General features: G+C 44.3%; 1 protein-coding gene across 1 annotated transcript in view; it reads right to left on the minus strand.

Annotated features, from left to right (window-relative positions):
* Positions 1 to 26,405, minus strand: part of LOC137562956 (progonadoliberin-2) — a 73,459-nt gene that overhangs the window by 32,060 nt on the left and 14,994 nt on the right. The window contains exon 2 of the mRNA XM_068274814.1: positions 5,868 to 6,048. Coding sequence (XP_068130915.1) covers positions 5,868 to 6,005 — 138 coding nt within the window. The 5' untranslated portion in view covers positions 6,006 to 6,048. The remainder of the gene's footprint in view (positions 1 to 5,867; positions 6,049 to 26,405) is intronic.

Raw genomic sequence — 26,405 nt, forward strand, 5'->3', positions numbered from 1 at the left:
GAGGGCACGTCCTGCCTGCCACGGGCTGGAGGAAGCCCCAGGTAAGTGGGTTAGTATTTTTATTTTTTTAACCAACTCCGTGGAGCTTCCCTTTAAAGAGAAACCGTGACCAAGAAATGAACTTCATCCCAATCAGTAGCTGATACCCCCTTTTAAATGAGAAATCTATTCCTTTTCACACACGGATTATCAGGGGGCGCTGTATGGCTGATATTGTGGTGAAACCCCTCCCACAAGAAACTCTGAGTACCGAGGTACTCCTGGCAGTTTCCTGTCTGTGAACCTCGTTGCATTGTGGGAAATAGCTGTTTACAGCTGTTTCCAACTTCCAAAAAAGCAAGCCGCAGCTACATCACCTGCCAGCAGTAAAAATGTCACCATGTGACAAATCTCAGAATGTAAATCCGGGATATAAAAGATTTTACAATGGGCAAACACTGACTAAATCATTTATACATAATTCTTGTAAAAATGAAGCACTTTTTTAATAAATTATTTTCACTAGAGTTCCTCTTTAACGTCTCCCTTTAAGGAGGATCCCATTCATAGTTACATAGTTACATAGTTATTTTGGTTGAAAAAAGACATACGTCCATCGAGTTCAACCAGTATAAAGTACAACACCAGCCTGCTCCCTCACATATCCCTGTTGATCCAGAGGAAGGCGAAAAAACCCTTACAAGGCATGGTCCAATTAGCCCCTAAATTGAAAAATTCCTTCCCGACTCCAGATGGCAATCAGATAAAATCCCTGGATCAACATCATTAGGCATTACCTAGTAATTGTAGCCATGGATGTCTTTCAACGCAAGGAAAGCATCTAAGCCCCCTTTAAATGCAGGTATAGAGTTTGCCATAACGACTTCCTGTGGCAATGCATTCCACATCTTAATCACTCTTACTGTAAAGAACCCTTTCCTAAATAAATGGTTAAAACGTTTTCCCTCCATGCGCAGATCATGTCCTCTAGTCCTTTGAGAAGGCCTAGGGACAAAAAGCTCATCCGCCAAGGTATTATATTGCCCTCTGATGTATTTATACATGTTAATTCGATCCCCTCTAAGGCGTCTTTTCTCTAGACTAAATAAACCCAGTTTATCTAACCTTTCTCGATAAGTGAGACCTTCCATCCCACGCATCAATTTTGTTGCTCGTCTCTGCACCTGCTCTAAAACTGCAATATCTTTTTTGTAATGTGGTGCCCAGAACTGAATTCCATATTCCAGGTGTGGCCTTACTAGAGAGTTAAACAGAGGCAATATTATGCTAGCATCTCGAGTTTTTATTTCCCTTTTAATGCATCCCAAAATTTTGTTAGCTTTAGCTGCAGCTGCTTGGCATTGAGTACGATTATTTAACTTGTTGTCAATGAGTACTCCTAAGTCCTTCTCCAAGTTTGATGTCCCCAACTGTATCCCATTTATTTTGTATGGTGCTAGACCATTAGTACGTCCAAAATGCATGACCTTACATTTGTCAACATTGAATTTCATCTGCCATGTATGTGCCCATATAGCCATCCTATCCAGATCCTGTTGCAATATGACACTATCTTCCTGAGAGTTGATGATTCTGCACAATTTTGTATCATCTGCAAAAATAGCAACATTGCTCACTACTGCATCTACTAGGTCATTAATAAATAAATTGAAGAGCACTGGACCCAGAACAGACCCCTGTGGGACCCCACTGCTAACAGTCTCCCATTTTGAGTACGATCCATTGACCACAACTCTTTGTTTTCTGTCCATTAGCCAGTTCCCTATCCATGAACACAGACTCTTCCCCAGTCCTTGCATCCTCAAACTCTTAACTCTAACTTACAACACTCTCCACAATCTCTCTCCTGTGTACATCTTCTCACTAGTTTCCAGACACCAACCCAACCGCAATCTCAGATCTGCACATGCCCTTCTTTTGTCCTCCTCTAGAATCACCTCCCCGCATTTATGAATACAAGATTTTGCACGTTTTAAAAGGTACAAATACAGGCGCTGCTCCAACTGTAAAGAATCCTCTATGTATCTTTTTCACCAGCTGCTCAGGATAACCACATCCACAATAGGCACCAAAGAGAACTTTCAAGTATAAATCCACAGCGCTAGGTGATCACACTGTTGCCTGTTATCTGTAGACACCACAGTGTATGTTCTCAGACAGTGACCATCACCAAAAACAAAATCATCAGCAGGTCACTCACTGTCATTAAAAGCAATAAACTTTAATAAAACTTTCAATAATACCACATGTACAATATCTTACTTTAGGGGTCCTTTCGACAGGGACCCTTAGTAGTAATAAGCATAAAATGTGTATAAGCACACAAAGATAGTCTCACGGTCTCTCAAAACAATTTGCCCAGTCTCCAGTAGTCGTTCCGACCGGTTTCGGCCTTCCGCCGTCGTCAGGGAACACTGGAGACTGAGCTATCTGGGCAAATATATAAAGGATTACCTCCTATGTCCGTAAGTGGAACCGCCGCGGGCGCATCGACCGGCTGTTTCAACTTCCCGGTGCGCTCAGCTCTGATTGGTGGATCAGCGTCATCTGACGCTAGCGCAGAGGCGCTTGGGAGTGGCATACGTCACAGCCCATTCCCTTGCAGCGCTTTCATTGGGCAAGCAAGTATCCATAGCGATACTATGCTAACTTCGAGTTGCAGCCCAGGAGAGTGTCGGGAGATGTAGTCCTAACATCCCCGTCCACTCATAGTGTATTATGTACGGATTAAAACCGTAGTGTACGGAGTCCGCACCACATACCATAAACCAACTACACATGATAACAATTCATCTAATAATATTAAAATGCATTAATTCCTCAATAATAATCAATTCATATCTTATTGCACATATTCCCAAAATGCGTTATGCACAGAGTAAATCATCATAAATCCCTAACATACGGATTCCGCACCGTATGCCATAATATAACTGCACATGATGATAATACATCTATTCCTGTTATAGACAACATTGCAATTAATATACATTTAATCCTTAGTACACCAATAATTTACATCATATTGCACAGATCCCCATATAAATAGAATAGTCTGACATCTAGTGTCCAAAGTAGTTATTGCACCTATGAATTGTCAATAAAACAATTAATATTAAAATCAATATTCAGACCCCTTGGTTGCATAGTTTTCAGGGTAAAGATCCATTTAGTCTCTAGTTTATATAAATCTCGATCCTTATTTGACCCCCTCCAGTCTTCTTTCAATTGATCTATTATGCAATATTTCAAAACAGAGGGGTCTTTACTATGGACACTTTTAAAGTGGTTGGGAACTGAATGGTCAATTTCCGCTTTCCTTATGTTGTATACATGTTCATAAAGTCTCCGTTTGAATTCTCTCTCTGTTTTTCCAACATATTGGAGGCCACAAGGGCACTCCAATAAGTATACGATATATGTACTATTGCAATTCAGGAAGGGTTTGATTTTAAATGTTTCTCCTGTGTGGGTGCTAGTGAAGCTGGTCACTTTTCTAGGTTGGTTTATACATGTCCTGCACCCAAAACATTTTTTACATTTGTAGAAACCTTCAAGTTCCAAAAAGGTGGGCTTACAAACAGATTGCTTATACAGAGTGCTGCTCGTAATTCGATTTTGCAAATTAGGTGCTTTTCTAAATATAACTTGGGATCTGTCAGTAATTAACCCTGTTAAATCAGGGTCTAATTTCAAAATGGGCCAGTGTTTGTGGTACAACTACGAGATGAGATAGGTATAAAGAACAGAATGGAAGTGATCAAGGGGTGCAGTGCGCCCAAAGATAAGGAGGAACACTCATTCTCTTGTGCTTTTATTACAGATTTTAATGTGCAACACAGAGAAGTAAAGAAATTAGTAGACAAACACTGGCCCATTTTGAAATTAGACCCTGATTTAACAGGGTTAATTACTGACAGATCCCAAGTTATATTTAGAAAAGCACCTAATTTGCAAAATCGAATTACGAGCAGCACTCTGTATAAGCAATCTGTTTGTAAGCCCACCTTTTTGGAACTTGAAGGTTTCTACAAATGTAAAAAATGTTTTGGGTGCAGGACATGTATAAACCAACCTAGAAAAGTGACCAGCTTCACTAGCACCCACACAGGAGAAACATTTAAAATCAAACCCTTCCTGAATTGCAATAGTACATATATCGTATACTTATTGGAGTGCCCTTGTGGCCTCCAATATGTTGGAAAAACAGAGAGAGAATTCAAACGGAGACTTTATGAACATGTATACAACATAAGGAAAGCGGAAATTGACCATTCAGTTCCCAACCACTTTAAAAGTGTCCATAGTAAAGACCCCTCTGTTTTGAAATATTGCATAATAGATCAATTGAAAGAAGACTGGAGGGGGTCAAATAAGGATCGAGATTTATATAAACTAGAGACTAAATGGATCTTTACCCTGAAAACTATGCAACCAAGGGGTCTGAATATTGATTTTAATATTAATTGTTTTATTGACAATTCATAGGTGCAATAACTACTTTGGACACTAGATGTCAGACTATTCTATTTATATGGGGATCTGTGCAATATGATGTAAATTATTGGTGTACTAAGGATTAAATGTATATTAATTGCAATGTTGTCTATAACAGGAATAGATGTATTATCATCATGTGCAGTTATATTATGGCATACGGTGCGGAATCCGTATGTTAGGGATTTATGATGATTTACTCTGTGCATAACGCATTTTGGGAATATGTGCAATAAGATATGAATTGATTATTATTGAGGAATTAATGCATTTTAATATTATTAGATGAATTGTTATCATGTGTAGTTGGTTTATGGTATGTGGTGCGGACTCCGTACACTACGGTTTTAATCCGTACATAATACACTATGAGTGGACGGGGATGTTAGGACTACATCTCCCGACACTCTCCTGGGCTGCAACTCGAAGTTAGCATAGTATCGCTATGGATACTTGCTTGCCCAATGAAAGCGCTGCAAGGGAATGGGCTGTGACGTATGCCACTCCCAAGCGCCTCTGCGCTAACGTCAGATGACGCTGATCCACCAATCAGAGCTGAGCGCACCGGGAAGTTGAAACAGCCGGTCGATGCGCCCGCGGCGGTTCCACTTACGGACATAGGAGGTAATCCTTTATATATTTGCCCAGATAGCTCAGTCTCCAGTGTTCCCTGACGACGGCGGAAGGCCGAAACCGGTCGGAACGACTACTGGAGACTGGGCAAATTGTTTTGAGAGACCGTGAGACTATCTTTGTGTGCTTATACACATTTTATGCTTATTACTACTAAGGGTCCCTGTCGAAAGGACCCCTAAAGTAAGATATTGTACATGTGGTATTATTGAAAGTTTTATTAAAGTTTATTGCTTTTAATGACAGTGAGTGACCTGCTGATGATTTTGTTTTTGGTGATGGTCACTGTCTGAGAACATACACTGTGGTGTCTACAGATAACAGGCAACAGTGTGATCACCTAGCGCTGTGGATTTATACTTGAAAGATTTTGCACGTGCTTCACCTCTCCTCTGGAATCCCCTGCCACAAAACATCAGTTGCTCTCCGACCTTTGATCTCTTTAAACGTGCCCTCAAAACTCATTTTTCTGTCAAGCATATGCTCTACCTTAGGCCAGTTTGCCTTTTGACCCCTGTGTACTTCTGTTACCAGAAACAAGTATGACTGCTCCAAGAATGCTATACTGGTAACCAGTCACAGAAGACCTCCTGGTTCACCACATGGAATATTGCAGCAACATTCTGTGTTATGGACGTTTCTTTGAATTGAGAGGCTTGTATGATGCTGTGTTCAGACTCAGCTATCACGATCTATGGAGGATATTGATATTAAAGCTCTCCACATCACTGACGTACCTCTGGAGATGCAGCCATGTCCAGCTCCCTCTTGCCTCCGGGGTACCACCCATGGGACCAGTGTTGGCCATGTGACAGCTGTGTACTGACTGCAATCAGGACCAAGAGGAGGAACATCAAGTGTCTCTGACAGGCCATTGGTTAGTGGTAGCGGTGGATGAAGCTCACAGTTCACAGGAATCTGGAGAGGAAGAAATGACATAAGAGAACGTAAATTCAATTGTCCATGATGTCATCCTGAAAAACAGGGACCTTTCATCACCTCCATTTATCATCTCACGCAGACCTGCTGTAAATTAAACTGATGGTTTGTCCTTGTTTTTTTCTAAAACTGGCGCCCAGCTGTCTCATGACACCATCAGTGATCTATGCAAGGGCAAGACCTGTTTGTTCATCATTTTTGGAAATAATCCTACTATTTCTTTCCAGCAATGTGTTCTGAATATAAATATCTGACCTGGCCTATGTAGCACCCATCAGTTGTGCACTGTCACTGGTGTATGTGGCCATTTCAGCTGCACCATGTCTGCTTTGGCATCGTTGGCTCAATAGGGATAGGTCAAAACATGTGCAATCAGACTAACAAAATTGGGAACTGAAAAACTAGTGGCTAGTGACAAAGTTAAATCTAAAAAAGTTTTACAAATGCATACATTCAAAAGGGAAGAAGGTTGAGAATACAGCCTCTCAAAAAACAAGGGTCAGCCATACGATCCCAGAAAAAAAAAAAATGTCAGTGAATATTATATAATAAATAAAGAGAAAACCGTTCCAGGCATTTTTCATCTTTACTGCCTCTGACTGAGGCCAAACCTGATGTCATTTCCTCCTTTAGGGCTTGTTTCCACTGTTGCGACGCGATTCGCCGGCATTCCGACGCTTGTAAAAACGCATGTGGATGCGTTTCTGCATGCGTTTTTACCCGCGATTTCGCGTGCGATTTCGCATGGCAGGGTGCCATGCGAAATTAACCATGACACTGCCAGGGCAAAATAACATTGGAAAAGGTGCGAAATCGCACGCGAATCGCGGGTAAAAACGCATGTAAAAAACGCATGCGTTTTTACTATTAAATACATTAGCGGCGATTCGCACGGATTCCCGACGCAGGCAAAATCGTTGCCTCTTTTGTGCGTTTTTTCTCCGCAACAAAAAACGCACAACGCCACCGCAGGAGCGGAAACAGCCCCATCCACTCACATTACATGTGCGAATCCGCATGCGTTGGACGCATTCGGATTCGCGATAGTGGGAACGAGCCCTTACTCTTTTTTTTCCCTTTGCCTAAAATGGTGTATGCAGAACTGCACTGTCACACCTAGTTTGCTTTGTAAACACATGTAAGCAGAACATAGATCGTATTTCAGCAACTTCTGCAGAGGGGGGAGGTGATTTATCTTCCATTTCTCTTCTCAGCCTTCTGTCACACAATCTCCCTGAACTGCCCTCAGCCAATCAGAAAGGAGCAGGAATATGGGAGGGGAAGAAGGGACGCCACCAGTTTTTTTAGCTTCCCTCTCCCTGGCAGTATAGGAGAAAAGAGACAGGCTGTCTGAGACAAGATTCATTACAGAAGAAACATTTATGATTATATTGGAATGCTTGCAATGCAGGGTCAGGATGTAGACTAATTAATAAACACAGAGCAGAGGGTAATAGGAATTTGATTTTATGACTGACAATCCCGCTTGAAAAGATCAATTATTATAGTCTTCACTAAGGTAATGCCCTTGTGTCATTATACAGCTCTAGCTTGTTCCCAGTTTACATCATTTGAGGTGAATTGCCTAATGTAGGAAGGTGTGAAGGCATGCTTAGATAAAATCAAGATAGATAAAGCACCTGGCCCAGATGGCATCCACCATTTATTAATGGAAATGAGTCCGGTTATCAAATGGCCACTTTATCTTCTTTTCTATGACTACTGAAATTCCCTACTATCTGGCCTCCCCTTGAAACGCATTGCACCCCTTCAATCAGTCATGAATGCAACAGCAAGACTCATCCACCTTTCCCACCGCTCTGCTTCCACTTCTCCCCTATGCAAAGCCCTACACTGGCTCCCTATCTGCATCAGGATCAGCTTTAACCTCCCTGGCGGTAAACCGACACAGTGTCGGGCTAGCCGCTGCAGGGGATCGCATTGGCCCCGGGAGGATTCTTTTTTAATAAAAATGGCTTTATGTGGTTAAGCTAGCACTTGGCTAGCTAACTATGTCCTCCAAGTGGGTCCGGTCCCCTCTGATCGCCACCGGTATATGCACCCCCCAGGGATCCCGCAATGGCGCAGCCTCCCAATCAGCACCCGGCTTCGCTATGGGGAGGATCGGAACTGTGCATGACGTCGATGACGTCATGGCGTCATGTCCGATCGTCGCCATAGCGACGAGTGAAGCGAATTGGGAAGCTGCGGTTCTCACAGGATCGCTGGCGGGTGAGTGTTGCCGGCGGTGATCGGGGGGGGGGGGTCAGACCGGTGCCGGGAGACTTGGGGGCCACAGTTAGCTAGCCTAGTGCTAGCTAACATTAACAAAACACTTTGAATTAAAAAAAAATCCCCCCTCCCCTGAGATTTATCACATGGTGACATGTTTAATGGTGGCAGGTGATGTAGCTGCGGCTTGCTTTTTTGGCAATTGGAAACAGCTGTAATCAGCTATTTCCCACAATGCAACAAGGTTCACAGACAGGAAACTGCCAGGAGTACCACGGTCCTCAGAGTTTCTTGTGGGAGGGGTTTCACCACAATATCAGTCATTCAGCGCCCCCTGATGGTCTGTTTGTGAAAAGGAATAGATTTCTCATGTAAAAGGGGGTATCAGTGTAACGATCGGTGTAACACAGAGAGGATCTGATCATCGTGATCTGCAGTATCACCGAAAATATAGATATATACCCGATTATTGATGATCTGCAGTATCACCGATAATCAGATATATTACTAACCTCTGGACACCTGAGTAATATGAGTGTTTGGTGCAACAGTAATACTTTGAGGAGAGCACCCATATAGAGGGTGCAAGGCAGTAAGAGATACTTCTCAGAGAACAGATTCCTTCCAATGGTCTGATGCTCACCAAGGGGCGGAGCCAGGCTGAGAGTGGGAAGGACTAGAGAGTGAGTGACACCAATGGTGAAGTGTCACTGACAAGTCTGTAAACTATCTCCAAACAGGGAAGATAGTTCTCGAGGTCGGACAGGCCAGGTCGGCAACAGACAGACAGATCAGATACAGAGACAGGAGACAGATTCGGAATCTTAAGACAAGCAGGGTTCAGCAACAGAGTATCAGATATAGCGAAGTACCAAATCAGAGATCAAGAGAGTGGTCAGGAAAGCAGAAAGTCATAACAGATAATAACAATGCCTAGAGGTGTGAGCTCCGTGATCATCGACACCCTGGAACTAGTCTGATATATAACAGAGTGATAATACAGTTCCCTAGTCTTGGGTGTGAGTTCCTTGATCATCAACACCCCTGGAACTAGTCTGAAGTATAACAGAATGGTAATACAGTTCCGTAGTCTTGGGTGTGAGTTCCTTGATCATCAACACCCTGGAACTAGTCTGAAGTACAACAGAATGGTAATGCTAATTCCTAGTCTGAGGTGTGAGGTCTGTGATCATCAACACCCAGGAACTGGTCTAAATAATAACACAGAAAATATCACAGATACTGACAAGATCTGAGTGCTACCACGTAGTGATCGCAACGCCAGACACCAGAGAAATGACCAGCACCCAGTATATATACACAAGCGCTCTCCGGCGCCTCCCCTAAGTGCTGGACCAATGAAACCTGATAGAATTGTCAGCTGATCGGCTAGATCAGCTGACACCCTTCTGACTGTCATAAAGGCTCTGCCTCTCGGCGCGCGCGTCCTTCTGAACCTGTGTGGACTATCAGTCCCAGCCACACCAGACATGTGTTGTAATGTATCTGCTGGTTTGAACGCGGGGCCAGCCGCACCGCTGTCAGAGCATGCGGCGGTTCCCCCGCGTTCAGCCATACTGCTAGGGGTAGGCCCATGCGTGCAAACCGCCGCGTCAGACGCGGAATTCGCCGCCTTGTTCACTGGGCATGCGGCAGTTTCTCCGCGCTCCGTCAGGCTAGTGGATGCAGGCCCATGCGCGCAAGCTGCCATGTTGGACGCGGAATTAGCCGCCTTACTCTGAGTACTCGCGGCGGCTTTTCCGCGTTTTCTCACAATCAGCTACTGATTGGGATAAAGTTCAATTCTTGGTCGGAGTTTCTCTTTAAGGTTCTGTGCCTTACCTACAAATCTGTGCACAAGACCTGCCCAACCTACATTTCTGAGTTTGTCAACAGATACCTGCTGCTCCCTCCGGTCCTCAAATGATCTCCGCCTGACCTCCCCCATATTTCTCAATCCCGTGCATGCTCACAAGACTTCTCAAGAGCTTCCCCCACCCTATGGAACTTCCTTTCACTCCCCCTCAGACTCGCTCCTTCATTCAACACCTTCAAGCAAGCCCTCAAAACATATTTCCCTCTCTCAGTCAACCACCTTTTCCAAAACCCTTCCTTATGTCTCCCTCCGCCACCCTTTAGATTGTAAGCCTTTAGCAGGGCCCTTAGTGTGTCCCTCTTAATTTTACTACCCCAGCAATGACACCCTCCTCATGGACTAACTTGGACTTGTTTTGCCGGGTCTCTGTAAAACTCATTTTATACCCTGATTGCATGATTAACCTTGTGCTTTGTTGTAAAAGCATTTGCTAACGCTCTGTCTGTCACCCCTTGTTGCAATGTATGTATCCCTATTTATTGTCCAGCGCTGCATAATATGTTGGCGCTTTATAAATACAATAAATAATAATAATGATTCTCTTTCAAGTGAGTCAGTTCCCTATGTCTGGCATAAAGCTGTTTGTTTGTTTTCTAATATTTAAGAAGAGGGGAAAAGATCATAACTGGGAAACTACAGACCTATAAGCTTACCATCAATTATGTGTAAACTTCTAAGAGATCAGGGACAGATTTACCATAAGGCCCTGTTCAGACTACGTGCATTCCTAGCCGTTTTTACAGAACGCATTTTACGCATAGAAACGGCTACTAATGTTTTCTAATAGCCTCGTTCATATGCATGCGATATGAGACGCATACGTTTCTCATCCGCATTGCTGCACGCAGTTCTGTGCGTCACGCACAGAAACGGACGCAATGAAAATCTATGGACGCGTATGAAAACCGTGTACTATTGCGTTTTAGCGTATGTTTCCCCCTGCGGTTCCCATAATTCTTTTTTTTTTCCCCGGGTTATGTGTGTGTGTAAAACGCAATAGAAAACGCATTCAGGGGGCGTGGCCGGAGCTCAGCGTGGATGGCAGCAGTGTGAAGAGCTCCTGATCCCAGCCAGCCAAAGCGACTTTACACAGCATGCCAGACGGGGAAATTCAATCCCAAACCCCAACGGAGGAGGAGATGGAAGCCTCCAGCACCTCACAGCAGGATATCCAGCGTCCACAACGCATCCCCGACATGTTTAAGCGGAGAAGACCTGGGCCGCATGGAGAGCAAGATGGCGTCGGCTCCTCCGGGACGCGTAAGTCCGCATTGCCAGTACGCATGACGAACGCATCCCATAACAATAAACAGGCGGCAAGCGTACAAAATTCCGCATCCAGCCGCGGAGGGGCCTCACATATACCCACAAAGCAGGCATCCAATGTGGCCCTTCCCCGCAGTCCATCAGCCTCAGAGTCCTCTGAACAGGGGGTACCCTCCCCCACCTTTCTTAGCCCAGCCAAATCTAAACCCAGGCTGTCAGGCCCGGCAGACTCACAGGCAGAAGCTCTCTCCCTGCTCACAGCAGTCACAGGCCACAGCAGTGCATTTGCAGAGATCCCTGACTCCAATCAGCCAGTAGACCGTGCTTTTCTTAAGGATATGATGATTGCTCTGGAAACCTCCATGTCAAACAAGATACTGACTATAGCAAATTCTATGCAACAGTTCCATGAGGATCTGGGAGCTCGTGTCTCACTCACTGAAGACAGTGTCTCCATGTTAATTGAGGAACACAATAAGACTGTTACTGAGCTTGAACGCCATGACTCAGTTAATGAGGCTACGCAGCTGAAGATTGCTGACCTAGAGGACCGTAATCGCCGCTGTAATCTCAAATTCAGGGGTATCGATGAATCGATAAACAGTGCACAATTGAAAGGCTATTTGATAGAAATGGTTAGGTCAGCAGTGCCTCAGTTTTCCAGCATTGAGTACACCATAGAACGGGCTCACAGACTGCCTAAGCCCGCCTTTCTACCTGAGAGGATTCCTAGAGATACCATAGCATGCTTTCAGTTTTACCACGTTAAAGATGCCTTTTCTTCTTACATGCGCCAGAATAAACAACTCCCGGACCCATACAGCAACATCAAAGTCTTCACCGACTTGTCGCAGTTTACATTGCAAAGACGCAGGTCCCTGGCTCCTCTAACAGCCTTTCTCAGAGAGCAACAGTTACTCATGACTGAGCGCGCCCAGACTGGTGCTGCTGCTCTCTAAGTCTGCTCCAGACATTACATCTCATTTCTGCTACTTTAAACCTCTTAATGAAAAGACTGGACCGAAATTTCAGTGGATTCTAATGTAGCACTTCTCCAGCAACACCTATAACCTTTCAGAACACCTGGATTACTTGGGATGGCAAAGATTTAAGCTGGATTGGATCTTCCTTGGTATCACACACGGCTGAACACTGCACACCTTCCTTGGAATTGACCTGAGACCTTAAAGACTTTCTGCCTCTTTGTGCCTGCCCTCTCCCATCCTGTGAGTAACTTTCATCGATTATCTACAGCATCTATGCTCAATAGACTATATTTTTCTACATATATTATACATTATATCTTCAAATTCCTAAACAAAGAACTGTGTTTTCAAATTCATGCTGTCCATCCATACATCTCTGTGTAAGGACAATTCAGTCTATACAGGCCCTTTGATCTCTGCAGGATACCAGCCACAGCCAGGGCCGGGCCGAGGCATAGGCTGGAGAGGCTCCAGCCTCAGGGCGCAGTGTAGGAGGGGGCGCAGAATTCATTCAGCTGTCAATCCTAACTGTGTTTGAAGCAGAAATAAATAAGAAAAGGGGATACATGGCAGTGATTGCAAGCCAGATAACTAGATATTAAGGTGTTCGGGAGGTTGTGGGCCCTGTGGCACCTCTTAGTCTAATAGCAATCAGTGTGTGACGGCTGGGGCGGGAGGGATGGAGGGGCGCACTTTGGTGTCTCAGCCTTGGGTGCTGGAGGACCTTGTCCCGGCTCTGGCCACAGCTGACAAACTTCACACCTTGACTCTAAATAGGACCTATCTCAGCAGGAGCCCTGAGCTGTCTCTTGTCCATCCTAATGTGTAAACATCAATATTCAGCAGAGAGACGTCTAGCTGTATACCAACCAAGAAATATCTATCCAATTGACAAATCCACAATAATTCTACTGAAGTCTGTTGGAATCTTCAGAAAGACAAAGAGAGGCTCGAGAGGACGTGGGAAAAGATATTCTTCACCGCAGAACCAAAATAACTCTGTGACAAAATCTGCAGAGTACACCCAGCCAACAACCCTAATAGCTCCAGCACAATCCAGCAGAGATGACGGCCACACATATGGAGACTGTTCTGTCTTGGAGTCCTCAATATCAGACCTCAGCTCCCAGGGTAGCCCCATCAAGGCTGTCCTCTGTAATGTCTGATCGATAAACAACAAAACAGCAATCATACATGATCTAATAGAGTCTTCTGATCTGGCCTGCCTGACTGAAACCTGGCTTTCTGAACCTGTTGGCCCCACCCTGGAGGCTGCCGTGCCAACAAACTATTCCGTGATATACTGCAACAGGAAAGAACGCAGGGGAGGAGGGGTTGCACTTTGCTTTAGATCAGCTTTGAAAATCAGACCACTTACTGTAGGTCCTACCAACTCGTTTGAATGCTTGGGGGTGCAACTTTCAGCTGAGAAAAACATTAACATATTGCTGATCTACCGCCCACCAGAAAAACACTCAGACTTCCTTAAGGAACTTGTAGACCTCCTATGCAACCTAACACTGGAACACCCCAGATGGATTGTTCTTGGAGATTTCAATACATGGGTGGATGACTCCTCTTCAAAACTTGGAATAGAGCTACCTCGTGCCTTACATGAACTGGGCTTCCTCCAATCAATCAGCTCTGCTACTCACAGGAAAGGCCACACTCTGGACCTTATATTCCATACTGGGCTGTCAATAGCCAATGTGGAAATTAATCCTGTTGCCTGGTCAGACCATCACACTATCCACTTCTCCCTCTCAATACCAGCCGTCAAACACCAGGTCAAGAATCAAATAAAATATCGCCGCTTAAAAGGGCTAACACCTCAACATATCCGAGATAACCTTAGCTTTGATGAATTGACTGACTCCAGCTTGGACCGATACTCTGGTGTTTAAATACAACAAATGTGTGTCCTCCACCTTTGAGACCATTGCTCCTCTGCGCACCAAATATCTTACTCCACACCATCATGCACAGTGGTTTGATAACGCTATAAAAGAGCTGAAAAGACAAGGCCGAAAACTTGAGAGACTGTGGCGCAAATCTCAGTCCCCAGAAGACAAACATGCCTTAATCCTCCACTTGAAGAGCTACCAAAAGGTAATCACGGGAAAAAAATCATCCTTTCTATCACAAGAGATTGCAAATGCAGTTAACAAACCAGCCCAACTGTTCCGCACAGTGGAAAAACTCTGCAACCCGGCATGTCAAAAACTTAACATCGAGTCTTCAAAGGACCTCTGTGACCAATTTGCCCATTTCTTCACAGACAAAGTCTCCGCTATAAGGTCCGCCATCCAACTTACAGCATCTGAGCCTAATATAGCGCCGAAGACCATTAGCAGAGACAATGTAACACCTTGGTCAAACTTCAAAGAAATTGATGAAGAAGTCACATCAAGCATCCTCCTTCACGTCCGCCTAACTACCTGTGACCTAGATCCTGGCCCAACACAGTTCATGTTGAACTGCCCCGACCTGTTCGTACCGGTATTCCTAAAAATTGTTAACTGTTCCTTAAAATCAGGGATATTTCCTGCTTTACTGAAGGAAGCAATCATCAGGCCTTTCCTCAAAAAACCCTCCCTGGACCCAGATGCAATGACCAGCTACAGACCTGTCTCTAACCTTCCCTTTCTGGGCAAGCTAATTGAAAAAGCTGTTTACCTCCAGCTAGAAGCCAAAATCCTACAAAACAACAGTTATGACCCATTCCAGTCTGGCTTCAGGAAACACCACAGCACTGAAACGGCCCTCATCCAAATATGCAACCACCTGCTCATGGCAAGAGACAGAGGAGAGTGCTCCATCCTCATACTGCTAGACCTTTCTGCAGCCTTTGATACAGTTGACCATGACATCTTGATAAACAGGCTACAGGAATACTGCGGCATTGATGGCATAGTTCTTCAGTGGTTCCAATCCTTCTTGAGTGGCAGAACCCACAAAGTGTCTATGGGGCCCTTCCTGTCCACCCCTGTATCACTTAGGTATGGGGTGCCCCAGGGCTCAATCCTCTCTCCCCTGCTTTTCACGATTTACATGTTACCGCTGGGAAAACTAATCCAAAAACATGGCCTGACATACCACTGCTATGCAGACGACACTCAACTATATCTTTCCTTCAAGCCTGGTGTGACAGACCCAACTCTAACTATAAACGCCTGCTTACGTGAACTACAGCAATGGATGAATGACAACTGGCTGAAACTAAATGCAGACAAAACTGAAGTCCTTCTGATAGGAGGGCAGAGCATGATAACAAAACAACTTAACTTGCAGTCTTCACCACTGGGAATAGGAGGCACGGATCTGCGCAGCTCTGATCATGTGCGTAGCCTGGGAGTTCTAATTGATTGGGATTTAAACTTCAGAACTCAAATCTCTGCTGTAGTGAAATCATCCTATTTTCACCTGAAGAACATTGCAAAAATCAAGCACCTCATACCCCCAGAAGATCTGCCAACCTTAGTCCACGCCTTCATCACATCCCGACTGGACTACTGCAATGCTCTCTACACTGGCCTTCCAAAAAAGGTCTTGTACCGACTACAGCTGATACAGAATACTGCTGCCAGACTGCTAACCAACCAACCCCGTCACTGCCACATAATGCCAGTCCTGCACTCCCTTCACTGGCTACCTATAGAATGGAGGGTCCTATTCAAGATCGGCCTACTGACATTTAAATCCCTGAATAATTTAGGCCCTGGATACATGAAAGATATGTTGCAGCTGCGTAGCAATCCCCGCATTCTCAGATCAACAGGTTCTAATAATCTAGTCATACCCAGAGTCCACTTGGAAACTTTTGGTCCCAGAGCCTTCTGTCATGCTGCCCCTACGTTTTGGAACTCCTTACCTCAACAGATCAGGACAGCTCCATCCCTGGACGTGTTTAAATCCAGACTGAAAACCCACCTGTTCAGTTTGGCATTTGCAGAAATATAACTTTTGTTGTGTGAATACTTCATCCTACTAATTACTGAATCTGAGAGAGCCTAAGCGCTTTGAGTCCTATGGGAGAAAAGCGCTATAGAAATGTTATTGTATTGTTGTATTGTATTATAGTATAAGTGGGGATTCCCCACTAAACTTCTACTTTCCTGTGACGGCAAAATCCACGTTATATCTACACTGGAGCAAGGAGTTTCTCTTTTGAACTCACTAGGCCTACAAGTCACTCTTACCCAATTGGAGTAATATCGTAAACAACCATTGAACAGCGCTCCCCGCACATGGCGCTCTAATACCTAAAATGGCAGGGAAACGGTCCTTCACCGCTGCCCCACTTTAACTGTTTTCTACCCATTTTGGGACTAGTGATACGAGTATTACCCCCCCCCCCCCCCCCCCTCTCAGTGTGGTCCGGGTTAAGCCACTGAGAGTTTCTGGGCCTACTAGTCGTGGGACAGTTAGGAGTGATTGCCCAGAGATAATGTTGATTTTATGTCTGTTTTATATGTTTGGTTTAAGTAACTATGTTCCTGCAATTTTAGGATACTTGAGTCTCTTTTTTCATTCCACAGGAGTCCTGTCTATTCTAAAAGATAATAAGCCACTAAGTGTAAATGCTATATTCTTCATCATCACAGTTCTCTCATGCCTAGAATGTTCAATATGATAACACATAATGTCCAGGGGTTAAATGAGCCAGTCAAACGTAGAAAAGCATTCCAACATTATCAGAGCCTGAAGGCCTCAGTCTTGTTTTTACAAGAGATGCATTTCATTAACTCTAAACCACCCACTTTTTTACACCGGGCATATAATAGGGCCTATTATGCCTCATTTACCAAAAAAGCCAGAGGAGTTGCAATAGTGTTCCATAATTCAGTCTCATTCACACTCATTGATTCTTTCATGGACCCGGAAGGCAGAATTTTAATTCTCAAGGGTATTCTTGAGGGTAAAGCTGTCACACTGATCAATTGTTATGCTCCCAATGCCTCTAAAACTGCCTTCTTACAACTTTTATCATCCCAACTGGATAGACTGTCCTCAACACACTTAATAGTTGCAGGAGACTTCAACGCGGTAGCCAATCCACTTCTGGATAGATCGGTTCCATCCCCTTTCGCACAAACTTTCCCGAGAAGACTCACTAGCCTCCTTTCTAAAACCAAAGTTATAGATATATGGAGAGCCCATAACATCGGCTGTAGGCAATATACCTTTTTTTCTCACCCTCGTCAGTCTTATGCCCGCTTAGACTACATTTACTTGTCCCCAATAATTGCCTCTAACTCTACCTCCTCTGATATTATTACTTGTGGTTGGTCTGACCATCATATGGTTCAGTCCATCTTGACTGGTTTCGGTATACCCTTCAATCCCGGCAACTGGAGACTCAACGACTCTCTTTTGGCTGAGGATTCAGATAGACTCGCTGTGATGGGAGAGCTGGAGGAATATTTTTTATTTAACAATGAGGATAACACCTCCCCTGTTCTAAGATGGGCAGCACATAAACCAGTTCTGAGAGGTATCTTTATGGCAAAAGCAGCACGAGCAAAGAAACTAAAATCACAAAGAATTCAGGCATTAACCGCCGAGCTAGACTTACTATATAAACGGCATTATGGCACAACAACTAGAGAAATTTTACATGAAATTAATCTGAAAAGAACCGAATTGAACTCTATACTAGATAACTCTCATGCTAAAGCGTTGAAGTTCTCCAAAGCAAAGTTCCTCTTACGAGGCAATAACCCTTCTACTCAGTTTGCACGTAAATTAAACCAATACTATAAACCCCCACATGTCTATAAATTAAAAAGCCCTGGAGGCAGAGAGGAGGTACTACCTCCTAAAGTCTTAAAAATATTTGAGGACTATTATAAAAATTTGCTAGGAACCGAAATATCATCTAACAATACGGAACTTATAGCATGGTTGGATACTTTGCAGTTGCCCTCCCTCTCACCAGATCAGCTGCAAACTCTTAATGCCCCGATCACTCCCATAGAAGTATTAGCTTCAATTAAGTTGCTTAAATCCTCTACAGCTCCGGGCCCGGACGGATTTTCACCCTTATATTATAAAAAATTTGCTGATACACTATTGCACCCTCTGACCTCAATGTTTAATGCTGTTCTCCAAGGTGAAAAACTCCCCCCAGATATGCTATTGGCCAATATGACCCTGCTCCCTAAACCGGATACTGATCACTCTACCCTGGCAGGATTCAGACCTATATCTATCCTCAACAATGATATCAAACTTTTTGCTAAAATTCTAGCTTCTAGATTAGGCTCTATGGTGCAAGATCTTGTCGCTCCCACTCAAACTGGATTCATCCCAGGTAGGCAAGGCTCTGATAATGTTAGGTTAGCTGTTAACATATTACAGGATGCTGAACTTAAAAACTCTAAATTTATGATGTTGGGTTTAGACATTAGTAAGGCATTCGATTCAGTGGGTTGGCAGTATCTGACCGCTGCTTTGGAAGGCTTTGGTCTATCTGGCCCTATAATTACAGCGGTTTCAGCATTGTATGACTCCCCATCTACAGTGATCCGCATCCCTGGTGCATCATCTGCTCCTGTTCAGCTCAAACGTGGAACCCGTCAGGGTTGCCCTCTCTCCCCATTGCTATTCGCTCTCGCTTTAGAGCCTCTGGCGGTGGCGATTAGACGACATCCTGACATCCATGGTTATGGAATTGACAATATCAAATTAACTCTGTATGCTGACGATGCTCTCCTGTTCTTGACTAGACTTATAACAACCATGCCTAACTTATTCCAACTATTAGATAAGTTCGCCCAATTTTCTGGCCTTAAGGTAAATCCCGCTAAATCCACAGCCCTCCCGATAAATCTTTATCCACATACAATTAAATGGTTAGACTCTACTTACGGGTTCAAATGGAGTAAAACGAAATGTAAATACTTGGGAGTCTTTCTTACACCCAACTATGGGGATCTATACGGAACTAACTTCTCACATACGGTCAATAATATTACTCAACTTCTGAAAACATGGTCCTCATTTAAGGTTTCATGGCTAGGTAGATGTGTAGCATGTAAAATGATTATTCTCCCCAAATTGTTATATTTGTTTCGCATGCTCCCAATAACTATAACTAAAAAATCGTTATCTAGCCTACAGTCACAAATTAATAAATTTATTTGGGACAGCAAACCAGCTAGAATTAGAGCACAAGTCCTGTACAGACCCCCTTTACAGGGTGGTATCGGTCTACCCAGCCTATGGCATTATTACTTAGCCTCTAAGCTCAGTCAAATCTTAGATTGGGGAATAAATTCTAACCCTCCCAGCTGGTATCAATTTGAATCTACTACAATCTTCCCATTTTACCTATCTACATTGGTCACGGTTGTAACTAAAAGAGACATATCAACTCTTGCTAGCAAGAACAGGATTGTTTCGTCACTGACTAAGCTATGGTTCTCGATTGCCTCATCATATAAGCTTATGACCTTTCCCTCCTCCAGGATCTCCATTTTTGGTAATCCCCGCTTTATTCCGGCTTTTAGAAACCCACAGTTGTTTTCCTGGTGGAGGGATAAAGGCCGTTCAACTGCCAATAAATTTTGGATTAGAGATGTTCCAATTACATTTAATATGCTCAGATTTAGTCAAGATGCCCCCCCCCCAGAGGAGGTATTTCGCTTTTGTCAGATAAAACATTACTTCTCCTCCATCTTTTCTTCACCCCCAGAGTTTGAACCCACAATGTTTGAATCACTCTATTTTGGATTTTCACGACAAAAAGGATTAATCTCATCCCTATATGCCCAGTTGATAGGTTGTGATAGTGAGAATAAACTAATATATATGAGAGCCTGGGAGCGCGACTTAGGAACTCAATTTGAGCCATCAGATTGGTCTTATATCCGAACCGCTGTCTCTGGTGTAGTCAAATCTAATATGGTCAAGGACACGGCACTCAAGATCTTGTTTCGCTGGTATTACACCCCGGCTAAAATTCACAAAATTTATCCCTCGGTTCCATCGACTTGTTTTAGAGGATGTGGAATGGAAGGAACGATACTGCATGTCTTTTGGGACTGCCCCATAGCACAGCGGTTCTGGGACTCATGGAAAACCATGATCCGAGAGGTGTTTGGCTTTCCGGTTTCGTTATCTGCCTCCCAGGCCCTGTTATATACTTTTAATGATGATGTGCCAGGTAGATTTAGGCCTTTATATAGATACATGCTACTAGCCGCTCAGTGGTCAATAGCCTTCAAATGGAAAACCACAGATCTAGAGTTATCGCTAGTTACCCAACGTCTAGACCTAATGATGATAATGCATCGGGTTTATTTTTATAGCATTGAGAATATGACAAGATTTGATCTCATTTGGGAACCCTGGAAAACATATAGGAGTGCTTAATTTCCCTCGGACATATGTGTTTATTCATTATAGTATGATGTACAGGATTGAAATTATTCAGGACTCTTGATACCAGACACCTTAAGCAGGAATGTATCTGGATTGCTCGTTCCTTCTTTTTTTTTTTTTTTTTTTTTTTTTCTGTCTCTTGCTTTTATGTATGTTGTTCTTTTTTTCTTTTTTTTTCTTCCTTTTAGCTTGACGTATGTATTAGAGGGAGCAATATATTTTTACACTAAGATCAGATAGGATGGACTGACCCCTGGGATCTCAGAAGGAGGTTCCAGGTACCCCATTTCCCAGGCCGGACGGCCCAACTATCTATGCTATGTCCTTCAGATGCTCCCCCATATTTTTTTTTCTTGTCTTCTAGTTGGTATGTTAATACCCTATGTTTTATTTGTTCTGCTTTTAAACGCTTTGTATAATTGTTGATCTGATCAATAAAGCTTGTTAATACAAAAAAAAAGAAAACGCATTCAAACACAAGAAAAACGCATGCGTTTTTCAACTTGTGTTTCTTTGAATTTATACGCGTTCTACAAACGCTGACAGTCTGAACAGGGCCTAAGGCACTGTAGGCACCTGCCTACAAGCGCCTGATGATGGAAAGATGGCTCAATCCCCTCCCCAAGTGCCTCCCTCCTGTCTGTCCTATGCAGAGTCCTGACGAGAGTGTAAATGAGAGGTTACTCACCCCGCTCTCAGTATTCCACTGACGAGATCTCCTTTCAGTCAGGGGCACCTCTAGCTACTTAATACTGAGGTTCCTCTAACTACCTAATATTAAAGGTACTTCTGGCTACCTATTACTTAGGGCCTGTTCAGACTATCTGCGTATGAAGAATGCGTTTAAAATCAAAGAAACGCAAGTTGAAAAACGCATCCGTTTTTTCTTGCGTTCTAATGCGTATTCTATTGCGTTTTGCACACACACGTGACCCAGGGGGAAAAAAAGAATTATGGGAACCGCAGAGGAAAACTGACGCTAAAAACGCAATAGTACGCGTTTTTGATACGCGTCCATAGACTTTCATTGCGTCCGTTTCTATGCGTATCGCACAGAACTGCGTGCAGCAATGCGGATGAGAAACGTATGCGTCTCATACGCATACATGTGAACTAGCCCATTCAAAAGCATTAGGAGCCGTTTCTATGCGTTTTTGGTACTCAGACACGTTCCCTGAAAACGTCTAGGAACGCGCATAGTCTAAACAGGCGTTAAGGGCATATGTAACTACCTATGACGGGCAAGGGATGAGGGGATGTTGAAGGTTCATGAAGGGCGAAGTCTAAGGTGCCCGGACATCTGTGCCTATAGGCTCCTGTGAGGTAAATCCAGGCCTGGATGTTATATAAGACTTTATAATACAGAATAATTTAATTTCAGCTCATCAGCTTTACTCAAGAGAGAGCTTACATCTCCAACATGCTCAGCTTTTATGAAGTGGTGAATGCACATTTAGATCTTGGGAAAGTTATAAATATAGTGTACTTAGACTTTGCAAAGGCTTTTGACACTATTCCTCACAATAGCCTGGCGCAGAAGCTGAGCATACAGGCCCAGTGCACACAAAAACCGCAGGCAGATCCTCAAAACGCTAGAGGTTTTTGGAGCAGATTTCAGAGCGATTCTAGGCATGTTTAGAGAGGTTTTCTAAACATGCCTAGCATTTTTGGGTGCGTTTTTGTGTAGCAGATTACAAATATTGTTACAGTACAGCTGTAACTGAACAGCTTCTGTAACAAAAATGCCGGGAAAGCCGCTCTGATCTAGCACTTTCCAGAGCGGTTTGAGCTTTTCCTATACTTTACATTGAGGCAGAAACGCTTCTGCAAACCGCAAAAGTGCTGCAGGACCCACGTTTGCAGATTGATAAAAACCGCAAACCGCCGGTGTACACCATCCCATTCAAATACATTAGCCATGCGTTTTCCAAGGCGGAAGCGGTTTACGGCTCGCTTCAAAAACCGCTCGGTGTGCACCAGGCCACGGGAAGTAGGAGAAAATGTGTGTATGTGGATAGAGAACTGGTTAAGGGATAGAAGGCAAAGAGTGATGGTAAACAGGTTTTATTGAAAACTAGCCAACCCGCGTCGTAGCATACGCCGCATCTATCTATCTAATAGAGTACGTGCCTCAACCTTGAAGCAAGAAGAAGTAGGCTTTCCATGAGAAAATGTATGCGTGCTCAAACACCAAGTTTAACCCTAGCAAGTCTGGCTTTGCAAATCCGGCCTAATTGGCTATTCATGAGGCAATGCTCATGCAAATATGCATTTGCTTTCGCATGCCAAACTATGCAGGGTCAAAAAACCAATACTGCAAAGTGCTCTCTCGCTGCCTGGGAACCACAGCGGCACCCCGGAGTGGGAGGCCTGGTGGCGCAGCAGCCCCCCCCCCCCCCCCCCAAGTGTGGCCAGCGCTGGGGAGAGCCGTCCGCACCCACCTCCTAATATTAAAAACAGCCACTTACCTTAACGTCCATTGGGTTCTGCTACATGCGCATTCATTTTCTCATGGAAAGCATTTCGTGCAGTTTGTATCCTTTGGAGGCAGGTGGTGGATGGCTTGCTCCGGTGGTGTGAACCCTGGAGTGAGTGCGCCTGTCCTCCCCCCCCCCCCCCCTCTGGAGTGCTGTATGTGAGCCAGCCCTGAGCTCTAAAGCTCGGGTGACCCATGCTTCTCTCCTTTCTCATGTGGTGCCCCCAAATTAATGCGCATGTAGCGGAACGCAATGGACGTTAAGGTAAGTGCCTGTTTTTAATATTGGGAGGTGGGTGCAGACGGCTCTCCCCGGCGCTGGCCACACTTGGGGGGGGTCGTCCACGCCACCCAGCCTCCCCCTCCGGGGTGCCGCTGTGGTTTCCAGGCAGTGAGAGAGCCTGGGACCCTGCGGTTCCCCCAGTTGTATAAAAAGAGGGCATTGGGAATCCTCCCCGTGGCGCTCCTGGAGGCCTGGAGCACACCAAAAACTGCTAGCAGATCCGCAAAATGCTAGCAGATTTTGAAACGCTTTTTCTTATTTTTCTGTAGCATTTCACCTAGCATTTTGCGGTTTTGTAAAGCGTTTTTGGTGTAGTAGATTTCATATATTGTTACAGTAAAGCTGTTACTGAACAGCTTCTGTAACAAAAACGCCTGCAAAACCGCTCTGAACTGCCGTTTTTCAGAGCGGTTTGCGTTTTTCCTATACTTTACATTGGAGGCAGAAACGCCTCCGCAATCAAAAAAATGCCTCACCTCGGGAGTATGCGTTTCAGCAAAACGCCTCCCGCTCTGGTGTGCACCAACCCATTGAAATACATTACCCAAGCGTATCCGCAGCCGCAAGTGGATCGCAAAACGCTGCCGAACCGCTCTGGTGTGCACTAAGCCGGATAGTGCTAATGCAGCATGTAGCAGGGTGACTGCTTTGTGGTATTGGTTTGTGCATGCATTTGCATGAGCATTGCCTCATGAATAGCCAATTAGGCCAGATTTGCAATGTCAGACTTGCTAGGGTAAGGCCTCTTTTCCATGGACTGTGAATAGGCAGTGAAATGGCTCTCAAACTCTCACAACTGCTCACTGCTGCCTGGTAACTGCTCACTGCTGCCTGGTAACTGCTTGCTGCTGCCTGGTAACTGCTTGCTGCTGCCTGGTAACTGCTTGCTGCTGCCTGGTAACTGCTTGTTGCTGCCTGGTATCTGCTCACTGCTGCCTGGTAACTGCTTGCTGCTGCCTGGTAACTGCTTGCTGCTGCCTGGTAACTGCTTGTTGCTGCCTGGTAACTGCTTGTTGCTGCCTGGTATCTGCTCACTGCTGACTGATAACTGCTTGCTGCTGCCTGGTAACTGCTTGTTGCTGCCTGGTATCTGCTCACTGCTGCCTGGTAACTGCTTGCTGAGCACACAGCTCAACAGTCCGTGGAAAAGAGGCCTTAAACTTGGTGTTTGAGCACGCATACATTTTCTCATGCAAAGTACTTCTTCTTCTTGTTTGAAGGTTGAGGCACTTATGCTACGTACACACATGCGACAACGATCGTTCGTTAAGAAAGACGAACGAACTTTTAATTGATGAAAGAACGACCTAAGTAAAGGTACTTTTAAAATGTGTGTAACGATCTGATCGTTAGAACGAACGTTACATCACAGAAAGCAACTATTGCGCCTGCGCATAAAAATGAGAAGTTCCATGGAGAAATAGTGAAATGCGCATGTCAAGCCTAGTACGAACGACCGTTTCCAACGATGTACTACTTTTGCAAACGATCTTAGTTGGTTAAAATCCGCCGAGACAGAACTTTCTTTTGTAGCGATTTGGCTCGTTCGTCGTTTGCCTTAATAGTCGGTGGTTCGTTTTTTGTAACGATCGTTGTTGGTAAAGATCGGGGAACGATCGTTACAAACGACTATAGTCGCATGTGTGTACGCACCTTTAGTCTATTATATATATATAGAAGAAGATATAGATGGGAAACTGTTAGCAGTGGGGGCCCTCAAGGATCAGTTTTAGATCCAATCCTTTTTAATCTATTTCATTCTATTCTATTTAATTCTATAATGCTCTAGCTGCATACAGATTTTTTTAATACATTTTGGGCACCTTCTCAATTTATTTTAGCACTTTTTTGCATTATTTTTTTTTTTTTATCCTTCTATGTATAAAATCATTTAAAGGGTACCCAAGGCGGTAGCTATATTACAAATGGGACACAGAGGCATGTTCCTTGTTTAAGGACATGCCTCTGTGTCCTCTCTGCTCTGCTCCCTTTCCCTCTCCTGTGCCTCCTGAAATTGCAGTCAATCAGCATGTTGGCATCCTAATAGGGGAAGGGGCATAACTTGCAGGAAAGGCACTCCTGCAGAATACCTACTCTGGCATTAGGAACAACCCTTTCTTGCCTCACTCCGCCCCTTCCATGCCTATTTCTGCCACTTTCCCACCTCCCTCTGCCCTTCCCTGCCTCTCTCTCTGTGTCTCAGTTCAGCTCTCTGTGACAGCTGAGATGCTATAGCGTTGTGAACCTGGTGCGGCTATCTTGAAAAAGAAGAAAACTTCCCTGTAACCCAGTGGATGAACATAGTGACAGGGGCGAGGAGCAAATTGTTGGCCTTAGGGAGAAGACCTGGTTCATGTAGTATGTTTTCTTTTTATCTTTATGTTTCGGGTTCTCTTTAAGCTGTGATAATTCTATAAATCAATACTTGTCTGATTTGACTATTGCGGAAAGAAGAAAAAACGGCAACAATAAAAATGTGCATGTATGCACAGGCCCATAGGAATGCATGGGACTAATCTGCTTGCCCACTGGGGATGTAGTGTGAACTTAGTCTGATCATGGGTCTGTGTTCACACAAGGGCAACTGCCAGACTGCTTTCTAGAGCAGATGGCGATAGACTAACAGAAGCTTGGCACTGTCTACACATTCATCCCCACCGCAGGTTTGTCCGATCATTTTTTGCAATGCTCAAACTCAACCTGAACGACTTTTTCTAGGTTTCTCCACCAGTCTAGGGGGGATGTTCAGGACTGCCAGGGTGTCAAGTCTCTAAGTAGGTAATTTGGGCACCAGCAGCGCTTTGTTGCAGTAATGAATTGTTGCGATGGCAG

Source organism: Hyperolius riggenbachi, chromosome 1, assembly GCF_040937935.1.
Source record: "Hyperolius riggenbachi isolate aHypRig1 chromosome 1, aHypRig1.pri, whole genome shotgun sequence".
NCBI classification, from domain to species: domain Eukaryota; kingdom Metazoa; phylum Chordata; class Amphibia; order Anura; family Hyperoliidae; genus Hyperolius; species Hyperolius riggenbachi.